Source organism: Aulostomus chinensis, chromosome 3, assembly GCF_037954235.1.
Source record: "Aulostomus chinensis isolate RoL2024-O1b breed Wild chromosome 3, RoL_Achi_v1.0, whole genome shotgun sequence".
Lineage (NCBI taxonomy): Eukaryota > Metazoa > Chordata > Actinopteri > Syngnathiformes > Aulostomidae > Aulostomus > Aulostomus chinensis.
The window spans coordinates 2,268,453-2,290,321 of NC_141322.1; the positions used below are offsets into that span (position 1 = coordinate 2,268,453).

The following is a 21,869-nucleotide window of genomic DNA, read 5'->3' on the forward strand; positions in this document are numbered from 1 at the left end:
CCAGATTGAAATATCGAACTACGTGACGGTGTCGTACTTCTACAACAACCACAAAAATTAGAAGATGGTGTTGAAGGCACTTTGGGGGACAACGCTTCCTACACAGGGACGTCCGGCTTGTCCCTCTGAAGAACCTCATCTGAAGCTCGTGTGGTTCTGGTAGCACGGCGCCTCTTGCACTCCTGATGAGGCGTATCAGAGTTTGACCGCAGCAGTTGTTCCATCAGGCCCTCAAATTGGCACATCGGTCAGGAAATGCAGCGCTCCCACTGCCTGCCCGCCAACGCTCGGTCTCGTTTTAGAAGTTTGGAGCAGACATGAACGCCAACGAGACCTTCACGCCCTGAAGGAAATCTCTGACCGAGATTCTTGCACAGGTTGAGTGTGTGGGAGCTTTTCTCTGCTCCAGCTCCTCAGCTGGGTTTGACCGAGCGAGCCGCGCTTCTTTCCCCAGATGAGAACACAAAAAGCCCACAAACAGACCAAAGCATCCATTACAATAAAATCCAAGCATGCGGTTGCATAATTGGATAATAGGAGCCGCTCTGAGCTGTACGCTCGCTCTCCCGGTTGTATCATCACCACAGGAACCAATCAGAGCCGTTCTGAGCTCTACGCTCGCTCTCCCGGTTGTATCATCACCACAGGAACCAATCAGAGCCGCTCTGAGCTCTACGCTCGCTCTCCCGGTTGTATCATCACCACAGGAACCAATCAGAGCCGCTCTGAGCTCTACGCTCGCTCTCCCGGTTGTATCATCACCACAGGAACCAATCAGAGCCGCTCTGAGCTCTACGCTCGCTCTCCCGGTTGTATCATCACCACAGGAACCAATCAGAGCCGTTCTGAGCTCTACGCTCGCTCTCCCGGTTGTATCATCACCACAGGAACCAATCAGAGCCGCTCTGAGCTCTACGCTCGCTCTCCCGGTTGTATCATCACCACAGGAACCAATCAGAGCCGTTCTGAGCTCTACGCTCGCTCTCCCGGTTGTATCATCACCACAGGAACCAATCAGAGCATGTTCATAGTATCACTCATGAGTTGGGTTGGAAGGAAATACAGCAAGAGAGGAGAATGGAGGGAGCTGAGCAACATCAACAATCAGGTGTAGAACAACGAAGACACAAAGTCTGACATTTACAGTGAATTCCTGCGTGAAACAAATGAGCAGAGCAACAGGATAAAAACTTCTTCACTGCTTTTGTTGCAATGCTAAACTCAAGAGAAATCTTTTTTCATTTCACTGGCACTTTCTTGCCTTGCAGTAAGAGCGCGTCACCAGTAGGGGGCACTGCAGCAAACCTGCCTAGCGTGTCCCCCGATCCACTAATGGTTCTGCAGATTTATTAGCTCATCGGTCCTGCTGCCTTCAGTGTGGTGCATGGATGGAGGCGGCACTGTTCACCAGAGCAGTTGACTTCCTTCGAGCGCTGCCGGTCTGACAGCTTGTTGCAGGCTAACGGTGACGTTAGCGTCGCCGTGGTGCTTTTAATGATTGCTGAGGTGTTAAAACACACTACTACTTATCTGTGTAGTATGTTCGTAAACTACACACATGGTTACGTGACTTCAGCGCCACCACAACCTGCTTCAGGCTTTTCCTGTTTTCCTCACAACTACATTCGGTCTGTGCGACGACGCGTCGCCACTTGCCAGCACCCAGCATTTTGTAGACACACAAGAAGCCTCAGACTTCAGAAGTATTTTCTGAGGTATTTAATGTTGTAGAAAGAAACGCTGAACCGTCTTAAACTTCTGTAATCATCAGACTTTTTTTGGACATTTTTAACCACAAAGACTGAGATGTTCAGCAAAGCCAACGCCGCTCTGTTACAGACGGTCGAGACTGTTTGTGACCGTTCCTGCTTTAATCTCATCACACGTCCTTTTTAATGTTGATTTAAATGCATCTGGTCACCAGTGAGGTGAGGTCATGTGGTTGATTTCTTTGAACTGACAAGCGTTCATACACCAGAATCCTTCTGTTCATGCGTATTTGTGGTCATAAGTGAAGGGGAGGGACTCGGCACAGGTGTTGACATCAGAGCCAAAGGTGTGAAACGCCCCTGCAAGACAGAGCACGTGCAGTGGAGGCCCTCCAGCTGGTGACTTCTGGTTAGCTCCCGGCTAACGGATGTGACTGTATCACTGAACTGAGTGGCGTGTCAGTTGTTTCCCAAATGTTATTCGTTAAGATTACGAAACAAGATGACATCTATCATCCATTTTCTACAGCTTATCCTGTGAAGGGTCGCGTGGGGGGGTGGAGTCTATCCCAGCTGACAGGCGGGAGGCGGGGTTCACCCTGGACGAGTCGAACAAGATGACAATCAATTTTCTGAAGAAATTTGAAACCTAAGAACTGGAAGTCTGGCTGTTTCACACTTGTCTCCTCCAATGCAGTTGGTTTGTGGTGAATGAAAAGAAGCAACAACTACAATGTGACTTCATGCTCAGGCTGTGTGAGAATACACAACGTCATATGTGCGCTTCCTGTCGGCAGCATCGCGGCGTTCCACATGTCATAGATAGCTGCGGCTTGGATGTGTGTGTGAACATGCAGCCGTATGTCCTGGGTAACCACGGTGAGGTGCGAAAGAGATGGCAGCTCATGGGTAACCAGAGAAAGCCGAGACCTTGGCGCTGCACGCTGGCGCCTCACACTTTTTTCACACTCACATGACTGCGGGAAGGTTGTGGCGTGTTATTTCGAGCTCTCTTGTCACCAGTGTGTTCAATTATTGTGACACACTTGAAGCTGCAGAGGAAAAGCTCCGCACTGCCATTGTTACTGCCAGGACGGCTCGGGCTGGCGGGGAAACGTCGGCTCTGCTGAAAGACGAGACACAGTTCTGGTAGATCAGCAGAGAAAGACGTGAGGAGACACAAGACCCCCTCTGGTGGCTGGGTGTGGGTAGCCCCCCCACCCCACCCCCCACAACAAGGCCTGTTGGCAGCCCATTGTTACTGTGCCTCACAGCATCGTCTGCTGGATCCATTGACTGATTTTCATCAGAAACATTTAAAAATAGATCGATTTGATTCAAACACCTAAAAGTGTAAAATAGAGGTCCCTCACATTAATCTGTCCAGGGGTGGAACGTGTTCCTTGTTGGTGTGTGTGTGTGTGTGTGTGTGTGTGTGTGTGTGTGTGTGTGTGTTCTGTAGGGTGGGAGAGAGGGGCTGTTCTTGCCTGCTCCGTCCATCTGTCCCATCCTGCAATACCTGCAGACCCCTGGAGGGAATTCCTCGTATTTGGCACAAATGTCCACTGGGACGTTTGGATGAACTGACAGACTGCAGTGGTCAAAGAATCTTGAGGTGCGTTGTTCGACGTGGCGCTGGGAAACTGTGAGCCTGATTCCCTCCATCTTGGATGTTTACATCCAGGAACTGCAGAACGTTTAAATGGAGGTTTTTCAGAGTTACACTTCAAGCAGTGTGAGAAACATCCCAGAATGCCTTGCACCAGCAACACGGCAGCACAGGCGACCAAGGAAACCTGCAGATGTGGATGTTTCTCCATTCATGAGGCTTTCAATAGCCGTTATTGACCGTAATGCCATTTTGTTGTCTTATTTAATGTGGTTTCATTATATTTCATAAAAAGCTCAACAAAAACATCGCTGGCAACTTTCGCGAGCCAATGCCTCCCTCCGCTAACGTTCCATCATGAGTGTTACATTTGCGTAACAGTACCACGTAACGTACTTTCCTGTTGCTCTCGCCCACTTTGACGGCATGTAAATGCACCTTGAGTCCAGCTGCCTCGCCGGCTGACGAAGCTGTGCCGAGTGCTGGTGGCTCGACTGATTGATTGATTGATTGATTGATTGATTAGTGCGTGACATTGAAATCATGAAGGAGTCACAATCATCCGAGCTTTTCAGTCTCCTTCAGATAAATGGAGTGTCGCAGTGACTCATTGGGTGAAGGTGAGCAGGGACGTCTGACTTGAGCCTGTCTGCTGCCTCACCCATCAAACCCTTCAGGGTTGTTCCCTCAAGAGTACTGAGAACATGGCGGAGCACGTGTGTGTGTTTGGTTCGGAAAATAGGACACGAGGATTTGACTTCCTGATGCGCCGACGCGTTCAGTGATGCGAATATTCAGTTCGGAGTGTTTGAGCTTGGAGGTGTTTGCTTGAACTGCTCTGATAAATGCACGCATTGTTGTGCGAGATGTTTCACAAAATGCACCAACGCAACAGAGAAAAACGGACTTCATGTTGGACGACTGGCTGTGTTTGTGCTGGTTCTATCTCAGCTTCGTGTATCGCTAGAAAAAATGTACTCGGTCACTTGGTCGTGGCGCCAGGCCTGGGTCCACATGCTCCACATGACTGAGACTTTATTGTTGCAATATTCCAGACAAGTAGCGGACAGCAGTGTGTGTGTGTGTGTGTGTGTGTGTATGTGTGCGTGCGTGCGTGCGTGCGTGCGTGTGTGTGTGAGATGAGGAATGAAGCCTCCCTCTCTCTCTCTCTTCCTGACTTCAGTGACCCTTTCACTCAGAGGTGCCTCCGCAGAGCTCAAAGGTAACCGCCCACCTGGGCTCCGGGTGTGAAAATCTCCTTCATTTTCTCCATAGAGGAGTTGATTATCAGCCAGAAGCTCGTAACCGTCCCGGGTCGACTCACCGCGAGCGAGAAGGTCATAAATGCCGGCATCTGCTCCAGTAGAAGACTCCAGGTTCTAGGCCATCAATCTTGTTTCAGGGAAAAACAAGTTTACTGAATAAAAACTACACGACCCACAATCCATTAGTGTAACCGCCATGTCTTTGAGAAGTGGCAAACGCTGTGAACGCAGGAGCGGTCCTTTGAAGTTTCCTGCCATCGTTTTATATGAAGTTAGCTACAGAAATATATATATGAATATATATATATATATTTCTGTAGTAGTTTTGTAGTCATAACTGTAGTAGTAGTTATGAGTCTGAATGTCGATGGCAGTACCTCATGAGGTGAGTAGTTGTTAAACTACCTCAGGGGTACTTATACACGCTTCAATATTGTGATGCTCACAACTCAAATCCTCTCTGCTTTCTGCTTCAAAATGTTTGTTGTATGAAGAAGTGGGACATGTGCGTCGCACTGGGCGCTGATCTCCACGTCCCCCGTTGAGCGCTGCTAGCAGAGCCTTCGCCACAGCGGCGCCCCACTGAATGATTTCGGCTCGCCCGCTAGCTTTCGGCACTGAAAGACGACTTCTGGAGGTAAACGCCTTCCGCCGCCGTCACAGGTTGAACAGACTTGTTATCCGGTGACGATACCGGTGCTTGATGTGGCCGTGCAGAGGGACTCGACTCTGTTGATGAGGAAAGCACATTGATCCCAGCTGGCGGTGTCATCAAGTCTTTTATTAAAGGACCAGTGAAACACAAGTCGGAGGGCTTTTGTTTCTGCTCGTTTACTCGCTCAAGGTTAAAAAAATGCCAGAAACGTGAACATGAACCGATCAGCTGCTCATCGACGCCCCTCACACTCTCACCAGTCACCAGGGTTCATTCCACGGCTCAGAACTAATGATCAGCTGTTTGGTCTGAGGGGGCGGGGCATACAGGTCTGAGGGGGATTTTCATTGGGTGCTACATTGGTACACGCCCCCAAGAGAAGGATGAGTCGATTTAACTTTTCTTCATTTAAAAAAAAAAAAACAGATGAGAAAACACTCTGATGCGGGTTCTGACCCATTAAGACAGCTGGGACACGGAGTCAAACTGGAGCACGCGTGTTCCGTGGCACCTTCCATGCGCCGCGAGCGTGACCCTGTCACATACTGTAAGAAAAATAATCAGTGAATGTAAGCTGCTCTCCAGCTCGTCTGCTTCCAGTCGACGCCCCCTCGCTGCTCCAAATGTTCCAGCCACACCCTTCCAGCGCGGAGATGTGGAGACTTGCTTCTCTAAGCTGATATGATCACACACGCTCGTCATCTCTGCACCACCAAACCCAACAATAAAAAACCATCACGTCATTTTGGCAGCTATTGTTTTCCAAGAACCTCCAACATGGCTGCCAGAGGGTTTTTTTCATCACCTGAGAGACCTTTATAGACGAGACGGGACAATCGAAGGCAGGGGGACGGCCACAGCACAGGGAGCGCACGCGCGCACACACACACACACACACACACGCACACACAGTGGGTTCCATAGTCTTACGGAGCTACGGCACCAGGCACGTACATGGCTTTTATTGACTTCTTAACCCAAATGTGTGTGAAATCACATTTGTGTGTGTGTGTGTGCGTGAGGGTTGTGGTGTTGGCAGAGCACGTTATTTTTAGGGGGAAATGAGCTCTTGTGGAGCCAGCAGCATATAAATACACCCAGACACACACACACACACACACACACGCATCATATCAGCTGAGTGGCACCTCTGAGCTCTGTCGTCAGGTTATGGTCCAATCAAATCAGCATCCCGAGGAGTTAAATAAGTTGTTGTCTTCCTTTTATCACTCCTCCTCCTCCTCTTCTGCCTCCTCTTCTTTGTCTTTCCGTCACTGTCAGACTTTTTCCATTTTCTTCCTCCTTGCATCCCCCCTTCCCTCATATCTTTCATTCTTTCCATTGAAGGTACTGTCTCCCTCCCACATTTATACTACAACTGTCAGTCAAAGCGCAAGTCCCTTTCTTCAAGCCGTATATATAGAGCAGCGAGTGGATGAGCGTGTCAGCCGTCCGTATCTTCAAATAACAGATGAGATCAGCTACATGTGAGGGGAGGATGGCGCCGTCAGGGACCAGTCCACACCTCCCAACCACCATCAGGTCAAGCAGATTGCGTGTTTTAGCTTGTTGCTCACAGACCAAGAACATTTGGCCACAATTTGCTCAGCGATCACTTGCGAGTGATCGGGGAACATGTCCTCACAGCTTCTGAACATTCCGCCATACGTGCACGACCGTCCTCTCAGCTGCATGAATCGACACTAATGTTGAGCAACGCAGACTCCGAATGTGTCTGACGTCTTCTCAGGTAAGTGCGCGGTGGCAGAGCCTGATGCGTCATCAAAGCTACGGCGGTGATGTCGAGTATTTGCGAGGATCCCAGCGCCTACCGTCACGCCAGCGTCAGACCAGAGGACAGAGACTCGTCTCCCCTCTGTGCTGCATCAATGAATGGAGACCCACGCTAGTTAGCTTAGCATAATGAATGATGGAGGGAGGGAAGTGGTAGCGTAGCTCTGTCAAAAGTCATGACGTGTACGTTTTTTCCTACACAGATGCGCGTTAATTAAACAAGAGCTTCTGAAATTTACTGCCTGACTTCATCGTCCATCCAGCGTTCAGGTCGTCTTCTTCGTGTGTGACTGCTCCCCTGCACGCTCCACGCCGTAGGAAAGCGTTGTGTGCAGGCGGATGTGCTTATCTTATTCTGTGGTGTTCAGTTGCGAAGCAGGTCGGTGGTGTGCGTGCGTTTTCAACGCTCTACTCGGATCTGTGTCAACTCTGTGTGTGTGTGTGTGTGTGTGTGTGTGTGTGTGTGTGTGTGTGTGTGTGTGTGTGCGTGCGGTGTTCTGCTCAGGCAGCCGTTTATCTCACGCTCAAAGCCAACAGTTTGACCGACATTCAAAGTTTTTAAAATCCTGATCGTCAGATATTTAGAATTCCAGTGGACGTTTACGCCAAATTGGAAGGAAGCCGTTTCTGAGATATCACGTTAGTGAAGCTGGAGAGGAAAAGCTGGCCTCAGGTCAGGTGACCGAGCAGACGGTCAGTGTCACATGATGACCAAACATCTCTTCTTTTCAGTCGCATCTGCCGTTTTACTGCCACGAGAGTGGGAAGCTCAAATGTTTCCAGTGAGTTATGACCTTCCGCAGACACGCAGCAGAGCCGCGTCCCAAGACACAGGTGTGACAATTATAGTGAGAACGTTTGCAACGGGGAGCCAAAGCGATTGAGAAATAAAACATCTCTGTGTTTGTATGTTTGTAGGAGTTTAAACGGACTCCTGCTCCTCGCCAGGGAGGATTTATTTTCATTTGTCAGCATGATGACACAGAAGCTGCTTTTCCCTGAACTTCCCGGAGGAGAATAATAAGTGTGGTAAAGACATCAGGATTGTGATGAGGATCTGAAATGGACACGACGCTTTACTTCCTGCCTGTCCGTATTTTTCAGATTTCACTTCTCTAAAGTTGTCAGTGTCTCATTTTCCAAGTCAAATATTTTTGCAGAAGTGATTGTTTTCGCCTAATAAAGGCGCCGTGGCTCAGGGGGCGGGCAGAGGGCTGGCGGTTTACTGGAGGACACAGAATTGCGCCTGATGAGTCCGTTGGTCAGCGAGCTACGCATGATAACGGCGTGTGGAGGTGGAACGCTCAGTCTCGCATGGTTTCATTCATGACTCCGAGGGACAGACGTGCCTCTGACCTCTGACCTCTGCGACCCTGAATCTCCTCTGATGATTTTTATTAGAGAAAATTACATTGAAAACTGATATTTTTTATTTCTGTTTTCCATCAAGGAAGGGAGATAAACCCAGTGCTCTGCTGTAGCTGCTGTCCAGTTGTGGAACAGTGCCCTCTACAGGTGCTGGTCAGTGCTGCATGAGCCAGGGATGCGGTGCTGGGGCCGGGGGGGTCAGCTCAGGTCACTCCACCGTCACAGTCGTCGCTGTGCACGTCGTCTCTGATGGAGTGTTCACCTCTCAGCCGCCGTCGCTCAGCGCTGCAGCTCTCGCTCCTCCTGAGCCTCGCTGGAAAAATGTCCTGGTTTCTGTCTGTGTGTTTCCCATCTGCGCTATATTTACCTGCCCGTGTGCCTCGGCTGTGTACTCAGCGCTGGAAAGGCAAATACCAGGATATTTTACACTCATTAGAGACGATGGCGGTGCAGAGAGTGTGAGGACATTACTCTTTCACTCTGCTCTGTGTTACTGCCTCATGTTGTAGTAGAATTACTGCGTCAGGGAGGAGTTGTAAGGAACGAGTGCTGCGCCGTGAGGTCTTTGGTGGTAACCAGTAGGAATGTACGGAGAACAGAAGGATTTGCCGATGTGGCGTTGTTGTTTTTTTCGGGGGACCACTGGGGATCTGATGTTTCCTCGCCATCAGCAAACCCCGATGCGATGCGGCTGTCCTCGCAGAGGCCCCGCCCTCTCACACATAGACAGCTAGTTAGCATAGCTCCTGCGTGCTGCTTCGCATCAGAAATCCTCCCAGACGCAGCACCAGCTCCTCCTCCGTCTCACTGCTGATCCAACGAGCAGCACCGGGACCGACTGCCTGTTTCAAACCGCAATATTTGTTGTTAATCTTGTGTCAAACTTCCAGTTTAAATGAAATATTGCTGACATCCTGGTGACACATCAAACTCTCCAGGCTGAAGAAAACATCTTCACCTGATCCCAGCAGAATTCCGCTGTTGTTCTTTTTGTAATGGGATTTGAAATGAAAATGAGCATAATTGTGTGGAAAATCACGTCGCTTCCAATGTCACAACTCGTGCCTTAATCTCAACACCAGTGGAAGTAGTTGTGATTCCGTCTGGTTTCAAAATCCTGCCGCCTCAAGATTTCATTTGACCGCGTTTAATGTTCCGCTCTCGCTCCCCCGGCTGTGGGAAGCTTCGCCTCCGTTTTCTTCTTCTTGTGTTCCATGGATGTAGTATCACTACCACCGCTTCCGTGATGTCACAGGAGTGTAGAACGCTAACCAGAGCTGCTCATGGACATGTTCTCTAATTCGTAGACATTGAGATGCAAGCATCACCACATGAGGCCGGCTGGAGGCTGTTTTTTTGAGAGCTTTGTGTGTTGTCAGGTTCATTTTCCTCATCCCTCATTTTTCCAACTCTCATCCATGATCTCCTAAACTCAGGAACCGGCCTTTAAATGTCCAAGCTGGGTTCTGCTGCAGAGGAAGTTAAAGTCACTTGTTGTTATTGTGATGTCGAGCAGCAGTGGTGGTTTCATTCGTCTCTGAGCGACTCAGAGGATCGAGGTCAAAGGAGACCAACACAGTTTAGGTTTAAAAAAACCCAAACAACCTGAAACACCATGACTGGTATTCCAGTGTCAGTCTTTGTGCTGCGTTCAGGTCAGGCTGTTGTTCCGTACGGTGCAGGTTTTTAAAACTTATATTCACAGATGTCGATATTACAAACGAAAAACACCTTGTGAATGTGAGAAATAGTTTTTCTTTTCCAAAACATTTGGAAAGCTGACAAACAGTGTTGTTTTCGTCCAGCGTGACGAAAACAAAAATGACGACGTCAGACCCTTTTTTCCATGACGAAAATGAGACGAAGACGAACGTCAGCATCGCCCTGTGAAGACTAAAATGTGACCAAATTGTATACATTTTCGTATCAGGAGAACGAGACGAGACTAAATTGTTAGTGGGTGGACGAGCAAAGTTTCAAAACATGCCACACCTCCCCATGGAGCAGAGAGCGCTTCCTAGTGCTACATGCTAAAGCTAGAATGAACGGGGCTGCCAGGCCCGCTAATGTTGGCTGGTTTAAAGCAGCCTTCTATTAATCTAGCATGTTATGAATAGAACCCTGTCCATTTGTGGACCACCCGTCGAACACGGGAGTCCTCAGACCTGCTGCTGTTCCCTGTCTAAGCAACACCTGGATGCTTTAACCAATAACAGCAGCAGAAGCCAACATGGAGGACATGAGGTCGTTCACATGGAAGTCAAGTGTGCTTTTATTTTATTGTGATACAATACTCCTATTGTGGGCCAGTGTGTTGTCTGCTTCTGCAACAAAATAATAAAAGTAAAAGGTAGAGAGAGAAAAAGAGGGGAAACTCCCCTTTGAAGGTGGATCAGTTCAGTGCTTCATTCTAACACTGGAGTGGCCTCTTCAGCACACACACATCTTTATTGAGAGGATCTTTGATATTTGACTGAAACCTTTGAGTTTTGGTGGACTAAAACTATCAAGGATAGAAATGACTAACGTGACGAGAACTAAGAAGCATTTAGTCCCAAAGACTGAGACTAAAACTAAAATGCCTGCCAAAAACAACCCTGCTGACAAACCATAAATTCAAGGCGCTGATTCCTCATCGGAGTGAGAGATGATGAGAGACGATGAAGAGGGCACGGAGGCGGACCGCCGTGGCACATGCCACCCTGATGACGTGGATTTGATGATGTCTAGTCTTTGTAAGGCCGTGATAGTGCAGGGATCTGTGCAGGTGCATCCAGGTGATGTTGCCCTGCTTCGTCTGTTGGCCTTTATTTCCTGTCCACAGATAACAGCCTGCGTCACAAGTGTCTCCTCTGTTTGGAATTATCTTTTATTTTCAATTTCAGCCTCCCATGACACTGGGGGGGGCTCTGGGTGGGAGGTATGGAGCATTCCACCTGGACTGTGGTGCGTTCACAGGCCGCTGTGTGTTTGTGTTGCATTACACATCACAGCCTTCACAACACCACTGGCTCCACGGGGCTTAGGCCCCTGGGATTTCAGCACGCAAGCGGCCGCGGCTGCAGAGGAGCCAGGATGAGATGAGGAATGGCGGTGTGTGTTTGTGTGTTGCTCTGTCCTTCTATGGGTTGACTCTTCTGCCTCCCGGTTGAGGTGTTTTGTTAACCTTGTCTCAGGGAAGCAAAGGGTATCCACAGCAGATAAAGGCAGAGAGGACTGAAAACACACACCCACGCTCGCCCAAGGCCTGCGCCGAACCGTTCCCACGCACATTCACACACACAAATACATCCAGAAAATCACCTGAATAACAGCTTATCCAGTGTTTATTAAATGTTTCCAGGGCGAATGTCAGGATGCCGCCCCGCCGTGTGTGTGTGTATGTGTGTGTGTGTGTGTGCGCGTGCGCGCATGGATCTACAACTGAGCCAAGATTGTAGTTTGAGGACAATTAAATAAATGTATTCCAGTCCATTCCAACTGCAGTGGAGTAAATCAGACCAGGAGCAGGGCCAAGTGGGACTGAACTCACCTACACGAGCTGCTCAGGGATCAACTCCACATCTTCCTTGGTCAGGAACATTGACCTGTCCTTGATGGTGCACGCACACACACACACACACACACACACACACACACACACACACACACACACACACACTAGAAGGACCTGAGTCAACCGGGACTCAAACCCGGGACCTGCTGTGATCTAACCCTGCTAACCACTGAGCAACTGGGTCATGTTTTCTGCCAGGATTCAGGTTCAGGGGTCAGGGTTTTGCATGTAGTTGTGATGGCTAAGGTTAGGTGGCGGCGCAGTGGTGCAGTGGTTGTGCTGTCACCTTACAGAGAGAAGGTTGTGGGTTTGACTCCTCCAGCCAGGAACTCTCTGGTACTCCGGCTTACTCCCACACACCAAAAACATGCTCTCATGTCCATGAGGGTGAGCATGAGTGGTTGTCTGGTTCTACTGGTCCACCCTGTGATGGAAACAGGATTGTAAGATGTTATTCTTCCCCTCCATGTTAATGTATTAACTATATGTCATACATCCAACACAGTCTCAACCCTATTCGTCAAAGAGCGACGTTTGGTTAAGTCTGCCTCTGCCTCGGCAGCTGACATTGAGGGATTTTTCCGGGGGTTTCCGTGATGTCATATGGTTGTCTCCACTATGTTCTCGTCCATTTCTACCGGCAATGCCGGACTCTGTCTTACAAATTCCTCTTACGTCTGGTCCTATTTACTAAATTATCAACGATTCTTAGTGTGGTTAGGCTAAGGGTAGTGGTTAGGCTAAGGGTAGTGGTTAGGCTAAGGGTAGTGGTTAGGCTAAGAGTAGTGTTAGGCTAAGGGTAGTGGTTAGGCTAAGGGTAGTGGTTAGGCTAAGAGTAGTGTTAGGCTAAGAGTAGTGTTAGGCTAAGGGTAGTGTTAGGCTAAGGGTAGTGGTTAGGCTAAGGCTAGAGTTAGGCTAAGAGTAGTGTTAGGCTAAGGGTAGTGTTAGGCTAAGGGTAGTGTTAGGCTAAGGGTAGTGGTTAGGCTAAGGCTAGAGTTAGGCTAAGAGTAGTGTTAGGCTAAGGGTAGTGGTTAGGCTAAGGCTAGTGTTAGGCTAAGGGTAGTGGTTAGGGTTAAGGACCGGTTATCGCTGTGACACCGTCTTGTTAGCATGGAAAATCCCCTTTCATCATCATCTGACGATACCAAATTTGCCATCTACGTTGTCAAGCGACACAAAGGGGGTACCCTCAACATTGCATGCGGACGCAGGGGAACTTGACCAAACATTGCTCTTTGACGAGGGGGTGAGACTGCGTTGATATTTTGATGACATCACAATCCAGCAGCTGTTTTCGGCCTTTTAATGGCAAAGAGAAGTGAAATTGCAGTGAAAATCACGAGGGTTCCCGGGGTTGTTAAACGAGGTCGTTCAGCGTTGGAGCTTCTCAGGTGGAGCTGAAGTTCTGGAGACCCCCCACCCCTCCAGAGAGACTCCGAATCATCAGGTCTCATTTCACCACTGCATCCTTCTCCCTTCAGTTACAGCCGAGGTTCCTGCGTGAGGAACTGCTTCTTGCTGCTCCTCTGTGGCCTCAGTGACCAGTAATTCCTCCTCGTCTCACAAATTAATGGGTAAAAACTCACACCGGCCAATTGAGGGGTTACCAATGGTTGCAATGCTGTCTGGTGGCTGATGCCAGTAGGTCCACAGGTTGTTGAGCTGCCAATGCACGATCAGACGCATCAGGCCAGAGGAAGATCCTGTAGATCAATCAGAGAAGTAAAGTTGTCCATTAGGAGCTCAGTGCGTGAACCTTCTTCTGTTTTTTATCTGAAAATAACCGTGCTGGACCACAGGAAGTTTGTAACCTGCTAACAGATCGTGCGCGTGCTTCTCTTGGTCAGTAAACCACAATCTTCACCGCTAAGATTCAGGATGGGGACGAGTCCCCCTCCCGACAGGAAGGGCGGCGCCACTATGAGCTAAACACTCTTTAGACACTAGAGTTGACAATGGACTTCCACCCCACACACAATTGCTTGCACTCCTCCAGGACCAGGCGGTGTGCAAGCAGGATCATCTCGGACCCATCCCACCCTGGACTCAGACTCTTTGAAGTGATTCCCTCAGGAAAAAAGAGGGAGATCCATAAATCCTCCGGCAGCCAACGCAGGAAGAGCGTCTTCCCTGCAGCTCTTTCTCTGGAAAACAGCTCGACTGTGCCGTGATCAACTGGACATTGTACTCCTTTATAATCATGAGGCTTCGTTTAAGTCATGCATTCATTTTCAAGTTTCCCCACCCTGGTTGTGTCCACTTGGCTCCACCATCATTCTATTATGATGCAAACAGGGACAAATTCTTTATGCGCTCCATAACAAGCAGCTCAGTGACATGGAGCTGAGGAGGCTTTGATGCAGGCTATATTTGCAGGAAGTAACTGATGAAAAGGAATCAAATTTATGAGAGGGTGAGGTCATCTCCAAGGGTGGATGTGAGCCGATACGGCTGAGATGCTGTGGAGTGGCAGAGAGCCGGGTTATCGCGGCGATGAGTGCTGAATACGAACAGTCTGGATGTGGAGGGAAGACGGCCATCAAAGAGGCAGAGAGAGCGGGAGAGATTATCTGGACTGCTGAGAGGATGAGATGAGAGGAGGAGCTGTTTGACCCGTCAGACCTCTGGAAGATACGCTAATTATATCCTCATGCAGTACTCCAGGAGTGTAGTACACATATACTACCTCTACTGTTTCAAGAACTGTCATGATCTCTATTTGCAGTTGAGTTCTGCATCATTGGAACTGACCCGTAGTCCAACGTAGAGACACTTTCTACTTCTTATTTCTTGTAAGTCTTTAGACTTTAGGGAGTTCTAACTTGTTGCAGCCGCCCCTGAAGGCGCTGTCAATAACCTCACAGCAGCGCTCTCCTCCTTCTGGATCGGTGCCGCGGCTGATTGAGACGGGCATGCAGGGCTTTACAGAGGTATGTGTGGTCTTGGGAACTCATAACCCAGGACTCATAAAACAGGCTTGAGAACGCTTCAAGAAAAACATGTCTGCGCGCCCAGACCAACAGCCCAAAACTGCCTTTGTCATAATTTGCATGTATTAAGAGCCGGTCTGAGGTATCAACACACCAGAGAGACTCCTTTATAATAAATATGAAGCTAATGACATTCGTTACCGTCGATGCTTTGTCTACCAAACACATCTGTCTTATGCAGTTGCTACATTGTTGGTAGCTAGTTTCAGTTCCTGTTAGTTGTGCGAATGTGTCCAAGTGGGACGCCCACTTGTACCTTTGCACTTCTGCGTCAAAACAATGCAGAAGGTAATGTCGGCGGCGCCCGTAGCCGGACGGCGTGTTGGAGAGCCTCGTAGCATCACACACCTCCTCCTCTGGTCTGAGCTCTGTCACTCGTTTCTGTAAATGTACCTGCAGCTCAGCTTTTATTGGCTCCAATCCCGAAGCGAGTTTGACCAGGTGGTCACATGTCTACGACTCCCAGCACATCTGATGCACACGTGTCCATCAACCTGAATCCAGGGCAAGCATAAAAACTTCTGAGTGCTGTGGGTGTTGCAGTTATTTCTCATCTCCTTTAGAAGAACAGTTTGACAATGAGCTCTCAGTGAGGTCAACTCAGAACCTCAACATGGAGCCCCATCACCAGTGTGGCTGAACCAATCAACCAGCACTCATGAGCGGGTGAACCTGGGTCTGAAATACCTGCACATACATGGCTCTGTAGCACTAGCACTAGCATTAGCATTAGCATTAGCATTAGCATTAGCACTGGCTCTGTCTCAAACATGCTGGAGTTACTTATTGATGAGTAGTGGGCTGGACGTGACCTCGAGTAAACACTAGGAACAAGTACACACTTTAAAATTAATACTTCAAATAAAGAATAGAGGTTTGACCTGCCAGCTGAGATCTTGTGTGCATGTGTGTGTGTGTGTGCGTGTGTGTGCGTGTGTGTGCGATCACAGCAGCATTATTATTATTTCCAGACTGCATCGGTGGAAACTGAAATGGAAGCAAGAGGAGTTATCAACATGTTTTAGGGAAACTAAACAATTCAGACACAACATGCGATCAGATGTCATGTGAGGAACGTTTCAGGCGTGTAGACGGAACCTCCTGTCTCTGTCAGCCTCAATATGAGAAAGCCTATTTCTGTAAGGCACAGCTGGGCCTGGAGATATGAGCCTTAAGTGAGGTGTGTGTGTGTGTGTGTGTGTATGTGTGTGTGTGTGTGTGTGTGTGTGTGTGTGTGTGTGACAGGGCATCGGACCGATGTCATTTTCTCACACGTCTTGGTTTGTGTGTGTATCCTGTATATCTCTGACCTGTCTGGCCTGGAGGTGGTGTGTGTGTGATAAACCACTTTCCCTCCTCTCGGTGTCCTCACGACCAGACATTTATACAAAACATTTCCACCGCGTCATGGGAGCAGCCCCTCCCTCCACCATTTGAACGGCGGATTTTCTTCATTTTGCTGGAAAGCAAACCAGAACTGCAGCAGGTTAAAGAAGTCTTGTGTTCTGCCTCCCGTCAGGTACCTGGCCAAGCTGTCATCGGTGGGAAGCATCAGGGATGAGGAGACATGCGAGAGGCTGCGTGGCCTCATCCAGAGACAGGTGCATACGTGCATCATAGCTGCATAGACACCACCCACATCGCACGGTGAACACACACAACACACAACTGAAGGGACAGGCCGAGGTGGAGGGCTGGAAACGGTCTGAGGACGCAACATTTTAGATCATAAGAGTTTAACGCCATCAGCCTGTGAGTCTGTTGAAGCCTGCAGGCGCCTTCATAAATGAAAGCCCTCACGTTCTTGAGCTGCATTTTGCTGAAGTATTTTCTGATCCGTCCCATGAGTCAGAAGACCTGTTCTATAAAAGGTGATTGACAGTCGACATTCAGCAGTGTTGTAGCAACGTCAGAGAAACAGAAACCTGATTGACTGATGAGCCGCTGCTGTGAGACTAACAACCCTGTCCCTGCTCCAGGTTCAGATCTGCAAACGCAGCGTGGAGGTGATGGACGCGGTGCGCCGCGGTGCTCAGCTGGCCATTGACGAGTGTCAGTTCCAATTTAGAAACCGCCGATGGAATTGTTCCACGCTGGAGACCATGCCAGTGTTCGGCAAAGTGGTCACCCAGGGTGGGTTCACACACCGCGCTGAGTCCTGCCACACTTCTGGACTCAGAACAGACAGAGACGGACATGTTGGGCCACATGAGCCTGAATCATGTGACCGAGAGACAGATTCATGACATTTCAACACATCGTTAAAGACTGAGTCTCATTTTGCTGAACCACCACTTACATGTACAACAGTATAACTCTGAGTGTGTGTGTGTGTGTGTGTGTGTGTGTGTGTGTGTGTGTGTGTGTGTGCGTGTGTGTGTGCACCAGGCACCCGTGAGGCAGCCTTTGTGTATGCCATCTCAGCAGCCAGTGTGGCGTTTGCGGTCACGAGGGCCTGCAGCAGCGGAGAGCTGGAAAAATGTGGCTGTGACCACAATGTACATGGAGTCAGTCCAGAGGGTAGGTTACTCTCTTTAAAACACACACACACACACACACACACACACACACACACACACACACACACACACACACACACACACACACACACACACAAACACACTCAAAGAAGAAGAAACAACTTATACAGTCAATTTGAATTCAATCATTTTGAAGAGAAAATAATGTGGAATATTAAGTTTTTTATTTAACTTGGAGAAGTCCAGATAAATAAACGTGTTAGCATTCAATCACGCCAGTGTTTGTGTTCAATATCGGGTCAGAAACAGCAACACAGAAATAATGAAAACGGGCTGCAAAACTGCATTCAAGTGTTCCTGTGCCACGCAGACTCCTAGTCTCCTCCTCATTCAACCTGCATTAACACAGCATGCTTGGACTCTGCTCGTCTCAATGCTTTACTTGAGTGAGGCAGCGCATGTTAACACAACTTCTGAAGCGTGCAAGAGCTAGCAAGAAAGGTCTGTTTTCATTTGTTGACACGGCGAACGTGTTAGCGTGTTGTTGCTTGTTAACACGTCAGGAGGTTTGCTAACACGTTCGCCGTATCAACAGATGAAAACAGACCTTTCTTGCTAGCTCTTGCACAGCTTCAGAGAAATATCTAAATTTGGTTTTTGATCTGCAGCCTCACAACAAGCACATTCACTCGACGCTGCACGGAGCTGTCCTGGACTGGACTGGTATTAAAAAGCTCTCAAGCTCCATGGGGAGCTTCAGCAGCTGGGATGATGGATTTTTGCAGTCCAACAGGAAGTTAGCATCTCCATGTTTCCCTCATCCAAAAGCCTGTGAGATTATTACAGAAAATCAGACCTGTGTTGAAAAAAAAACGTCAATGAGACTGTTTGTCTTCACACTGATAACCCCCACATAGGGACTCGCCTGTCATGGTTTTGGCTATCAGGCTTGTTGAAGCGCGAGTTCTAGAATAACAAGCTAACATTCGGCTGCAAAGCCCCACGGAGGCACTTCTGCATCACTGCAGGTTCTGAAGCTGTAACTGACCTCGAGGGTTTAGGACTCAGTCCTGCAGCCGAAGTTCCCCTCGCCCGAGGAAGCCGTACGTACATGTCACGGTTGTTGTTCATCTCTTGTTGTAGGCTTCCAGTGGTCGGGCTGCAGTGACAACATTGCTTACGGCGTGGCCTTCTCTCAGTCCTTCGTGGATGTGCGGGAGAGGAGCAAAGGCCAGTCCTCCAGTCGAGCGCTCATGAACCTGCACAACAACGAGGCCGGCAGGAAGGTAACTCACCTGCACGCGTCCTGTTCCCTCGCACTCAAAATACCATGACAGCAGCTCAGGTCACCGGAAAAGATCAACATGAAGGTTGTTGCCTGTCGACTGTTTGCAACAAGAGCCATGAAAACTGAGAGAGAAGTTCTTAAGTCCCCTGAGATCAGGATAACGACTTCACGTGAATGATTTTTTAATTCTCAAGGAGCCACTTTGTTCTGACTGATAATAACCAGAATTAAAGGGAACAAACATGATCATTCACCTTTGGTTTGGTAAGTTTCCGAAACATAAACATGTATGAGCTCTTGTCACCACCGCTGTCGGGCCTCTTGTCAGAGCCTGATGGCAGTCACACGCTACAGATTCACACGCGTGTTTCCTCTGGAGTGTTTGCACTGTCGAGAGCTTATTTTGAGTTCTGTCAGCTAATCAAAGGTTTCTGGGGTCTCCACAGGCCATCCTGTCTCACATGCGCGTGGAGTGCAAATGCCATGGCGTGTCAGGTTCCTGTGAGGTGAAGACCTGCTGGAAAGCTATGCCGCCCTTTCGCAAGGTGGGCAACGTGATCAAGGAGAAGTTTGATGGCGCCACTGAGGTGGAGCAGCGCAAGATGGGCACCACGAAGGTGCTGGTGCCTCGCAACTCGCAGTTCAAACCTCACACGGATGAAGATCTGGTCTACCTGGAACCCAGCCCAGATTTCTGCGACTATGACCCACGCACGCCAGGCATGCTGGGCACAGTGGGGCGCCAGTGCAACAGAACCTCCAAGGCCATCGACGGCTGCGAGCTGATGTGCTGCGGCCGCGGCTTCCAGACGCAGGAGGTGGAGGTGGTGGACAGGTGCAGCTGTAAGTTCCACTGGTGCTGCTACGTCAAATGCAAACAGTGCCGCAAAATGGTGGAGATGCACACTTGCCGGTGATGGACGTGGGGGGCGCAGAGGGCGCTGCTGATGAACACAACAAACGCCCCACCCTCCTGACAGCTACGGCCAGAGAGAGAGAGAGAGCGTGGAGGACTTGTGCTTGAGACCACCACCCCCTGGTACTAGGGAACAGACTCCTCTTCATTTTAATCCCGTTGGTTTTTCTCCGTTAGAGAGCATCTTCGCCCTTCTGTCTCCCTCCCTGTGCTTCTGGTCTTGTAATGTTTAACTTATTGGTTGGAGGGTGGACGAGACGCAGGGACGCACCAGTGGAGATGATAAGAGACAAACAGGACCCATGGCTGGGTCAGGGGTTTGGGTCAAGCGGAGGGCTGTTTGCCCTCCGTCCTTGCTGCTGCTGCTTCGTTCAGAGAGCTGCATGTGGGTGGGGGTCTGCAAACGGAGCGCCTCAGATAACAGACGAGGCCGGCGGACCTCCGTGATCTGCTGTTGGAGAGCGTGTCTGAGCCGAGGTTCAGCCGCCGTCGGGTCTCTGATGCTCCCCCTGCGATGCCCTGATGCTGCTCCCCTCACACTCACATGCAGATACGTCAGAGGAGGATGATGACGATGATGGACAGGTGAAAGCCACTATCAGCACCTTCCTGTCTTTCTCTTGTAAGCCCGTAGCGCTGGAAGGTGAGGGGCCTCAGACACACACCTGGATTCATCCGGGTTTCCAGATCCGATGACGTTCCTGCATGTCAGTCGGCCACACAACACACAACAAAGCAACACCCTCAGGTGGTTGCCGCGCATGTTCACCACGCATGATGACCGAAGCACTTTCTCTCCGGCCGCACATAGAACCCTCCGCCCGCCGCAACCGACCTGCGGTTCCCCAAGCCACTGCCAGGCCCGTCGACATGGACCACCAGCACCACAGAGCCACGCTTTCCTATAATAACATGCTATCATTATAGAGACAAACTGTAGATCTGTAAAGACTTATACACTGAAGAAGATTATACTGCCTATGAATGTATGTTAATACGGAATATATGCTGTGTCAAAAGCTGCTGTTGTCACTTCTTTCAAATGTTTGTGTGTGTGTATGTGTGTGTGAGACAGAGAGAGAGAGAGCAACACCACACAGTGTTACTCTGAGAGAAATATTAAGGGTGAAGGAGAGCAGATCCTATTCCACCACCAGGACCTGCGGCAAGCACACACACAGGCCTGCTGACAGACAAACACATATTTCAATCAAATCGCCCATTTCCCGTGTCTTTTAGCTGCCTTATTATGCAGCCACATTGTGCTTCATGTTGCATCGTGCGTGTGTGTGTGTGTGTGTGTGTGTGTGAGGCACATTAGAGCCGAGGTACTTCTCTGCAGGCTTGCTATCTATAAACCCAGTTTATGTTCCGTCCCCTGCAGTAGACGGATGGACGGGTAGTTGAGGCCACTGGCTGAGCAGAGAACAGAGGCAGGAACGCTGGGATCGACTGGGATTACAGCAAAATGCAGACCACATGGCACAAGCTCTCTCCCTCCTTCTGTCCCTATCAGTATCACACACACACACACGCACGCACACACACACTCCACCATTCTATCTTGCAATATCTTTGACTTACATCGGTTCCAGTGTTCTCCCCCACTGCGGAAAAAGTAACTGTAACCGCTCCCGTCTGCACCAGCAGGGATCTGTCCTTCATTAAGCCACCATGATGGCCTAGATGAGGTGGGTGGTGGTGGCCACACTGATTGGGAATGTGTGTGTGTGTGTGTGTGTGTGTGTGTGTGTGTGTGTATCAGACTGTCAGGCAGTCAGTCACAGAACTCAATGCCTCTTGTGGTTTGCTGCGGTTGTGGCAGAGACAAGAGGCTGACAGTAGGATTTTACCACTTACTGTGTGTGTGTGTGTGTGTGTGTGTGTGTGTGTGTGTGTGTGTGTGTTGAAATTAAGATGCAACAAAGACAGATCTATGAAGGTTTTTGCACTTATTTGTGGAATGGCTGATATTTCGAGCACAGACCATTTTCAGGCCACAAAACAATTACACCTCCTGTAAAACGAACACGTGATGGACGGAAACATTCCTCCAGAGCAGACTGCTTCATCATCATTACGTCTCCAGGAGCGCCGCTCTCTCACCGCTAGGTGAAGTAGGTCGCAGGCGTGCTCAAAACACACGTTAGCGTTCACATGTGACATGTTTTGGTTTGTTTCAGATTTTTCGCCAGTGGGTACAATAAAGGAGGAACTCAACTCAACTAAAAATAAACTC

General features: G+C 49.3%; 1 protein-coding gene across 1 annotated transcript in view; it reads left to right on the plus strand.

Annotated features, from left to right (window-relative positions):
* The window catches only part of wnt4 (wingless-type MMTV integration site family, member 4), a 26,183-nt gene extending 5,544 nt beyond the window's left edge, over positions 1-20,639 (plus strand). The window contains exons 2-6 of the mRNA XM_086198023.1: positions 16,466-16,547; positions 16,926-17,079; positions 17,335-17,466; positions 18,570-18,712; positions 19,161-20,639. Coding sequence (XP_086054149.1) covers positions 16,466-16,547; positions 16,926-17,079; positions 17,335-17,466; positions 18,570-18,712; positions 19,161-19,631 — 982 coding nt within the window. The 3' untranslated portion in view covers positions 19,632-20,639. The remainder of the gene's footprint in view (positions 1-16,465; positions 16,548-16,925; positions 17,080-17,334; positions 17,467-18,569; positions 18,713-19,160) is intronic.
* The last annotated feature ends 1,230 nt before the right edge of the window (positions 20,640-21,869 follow it).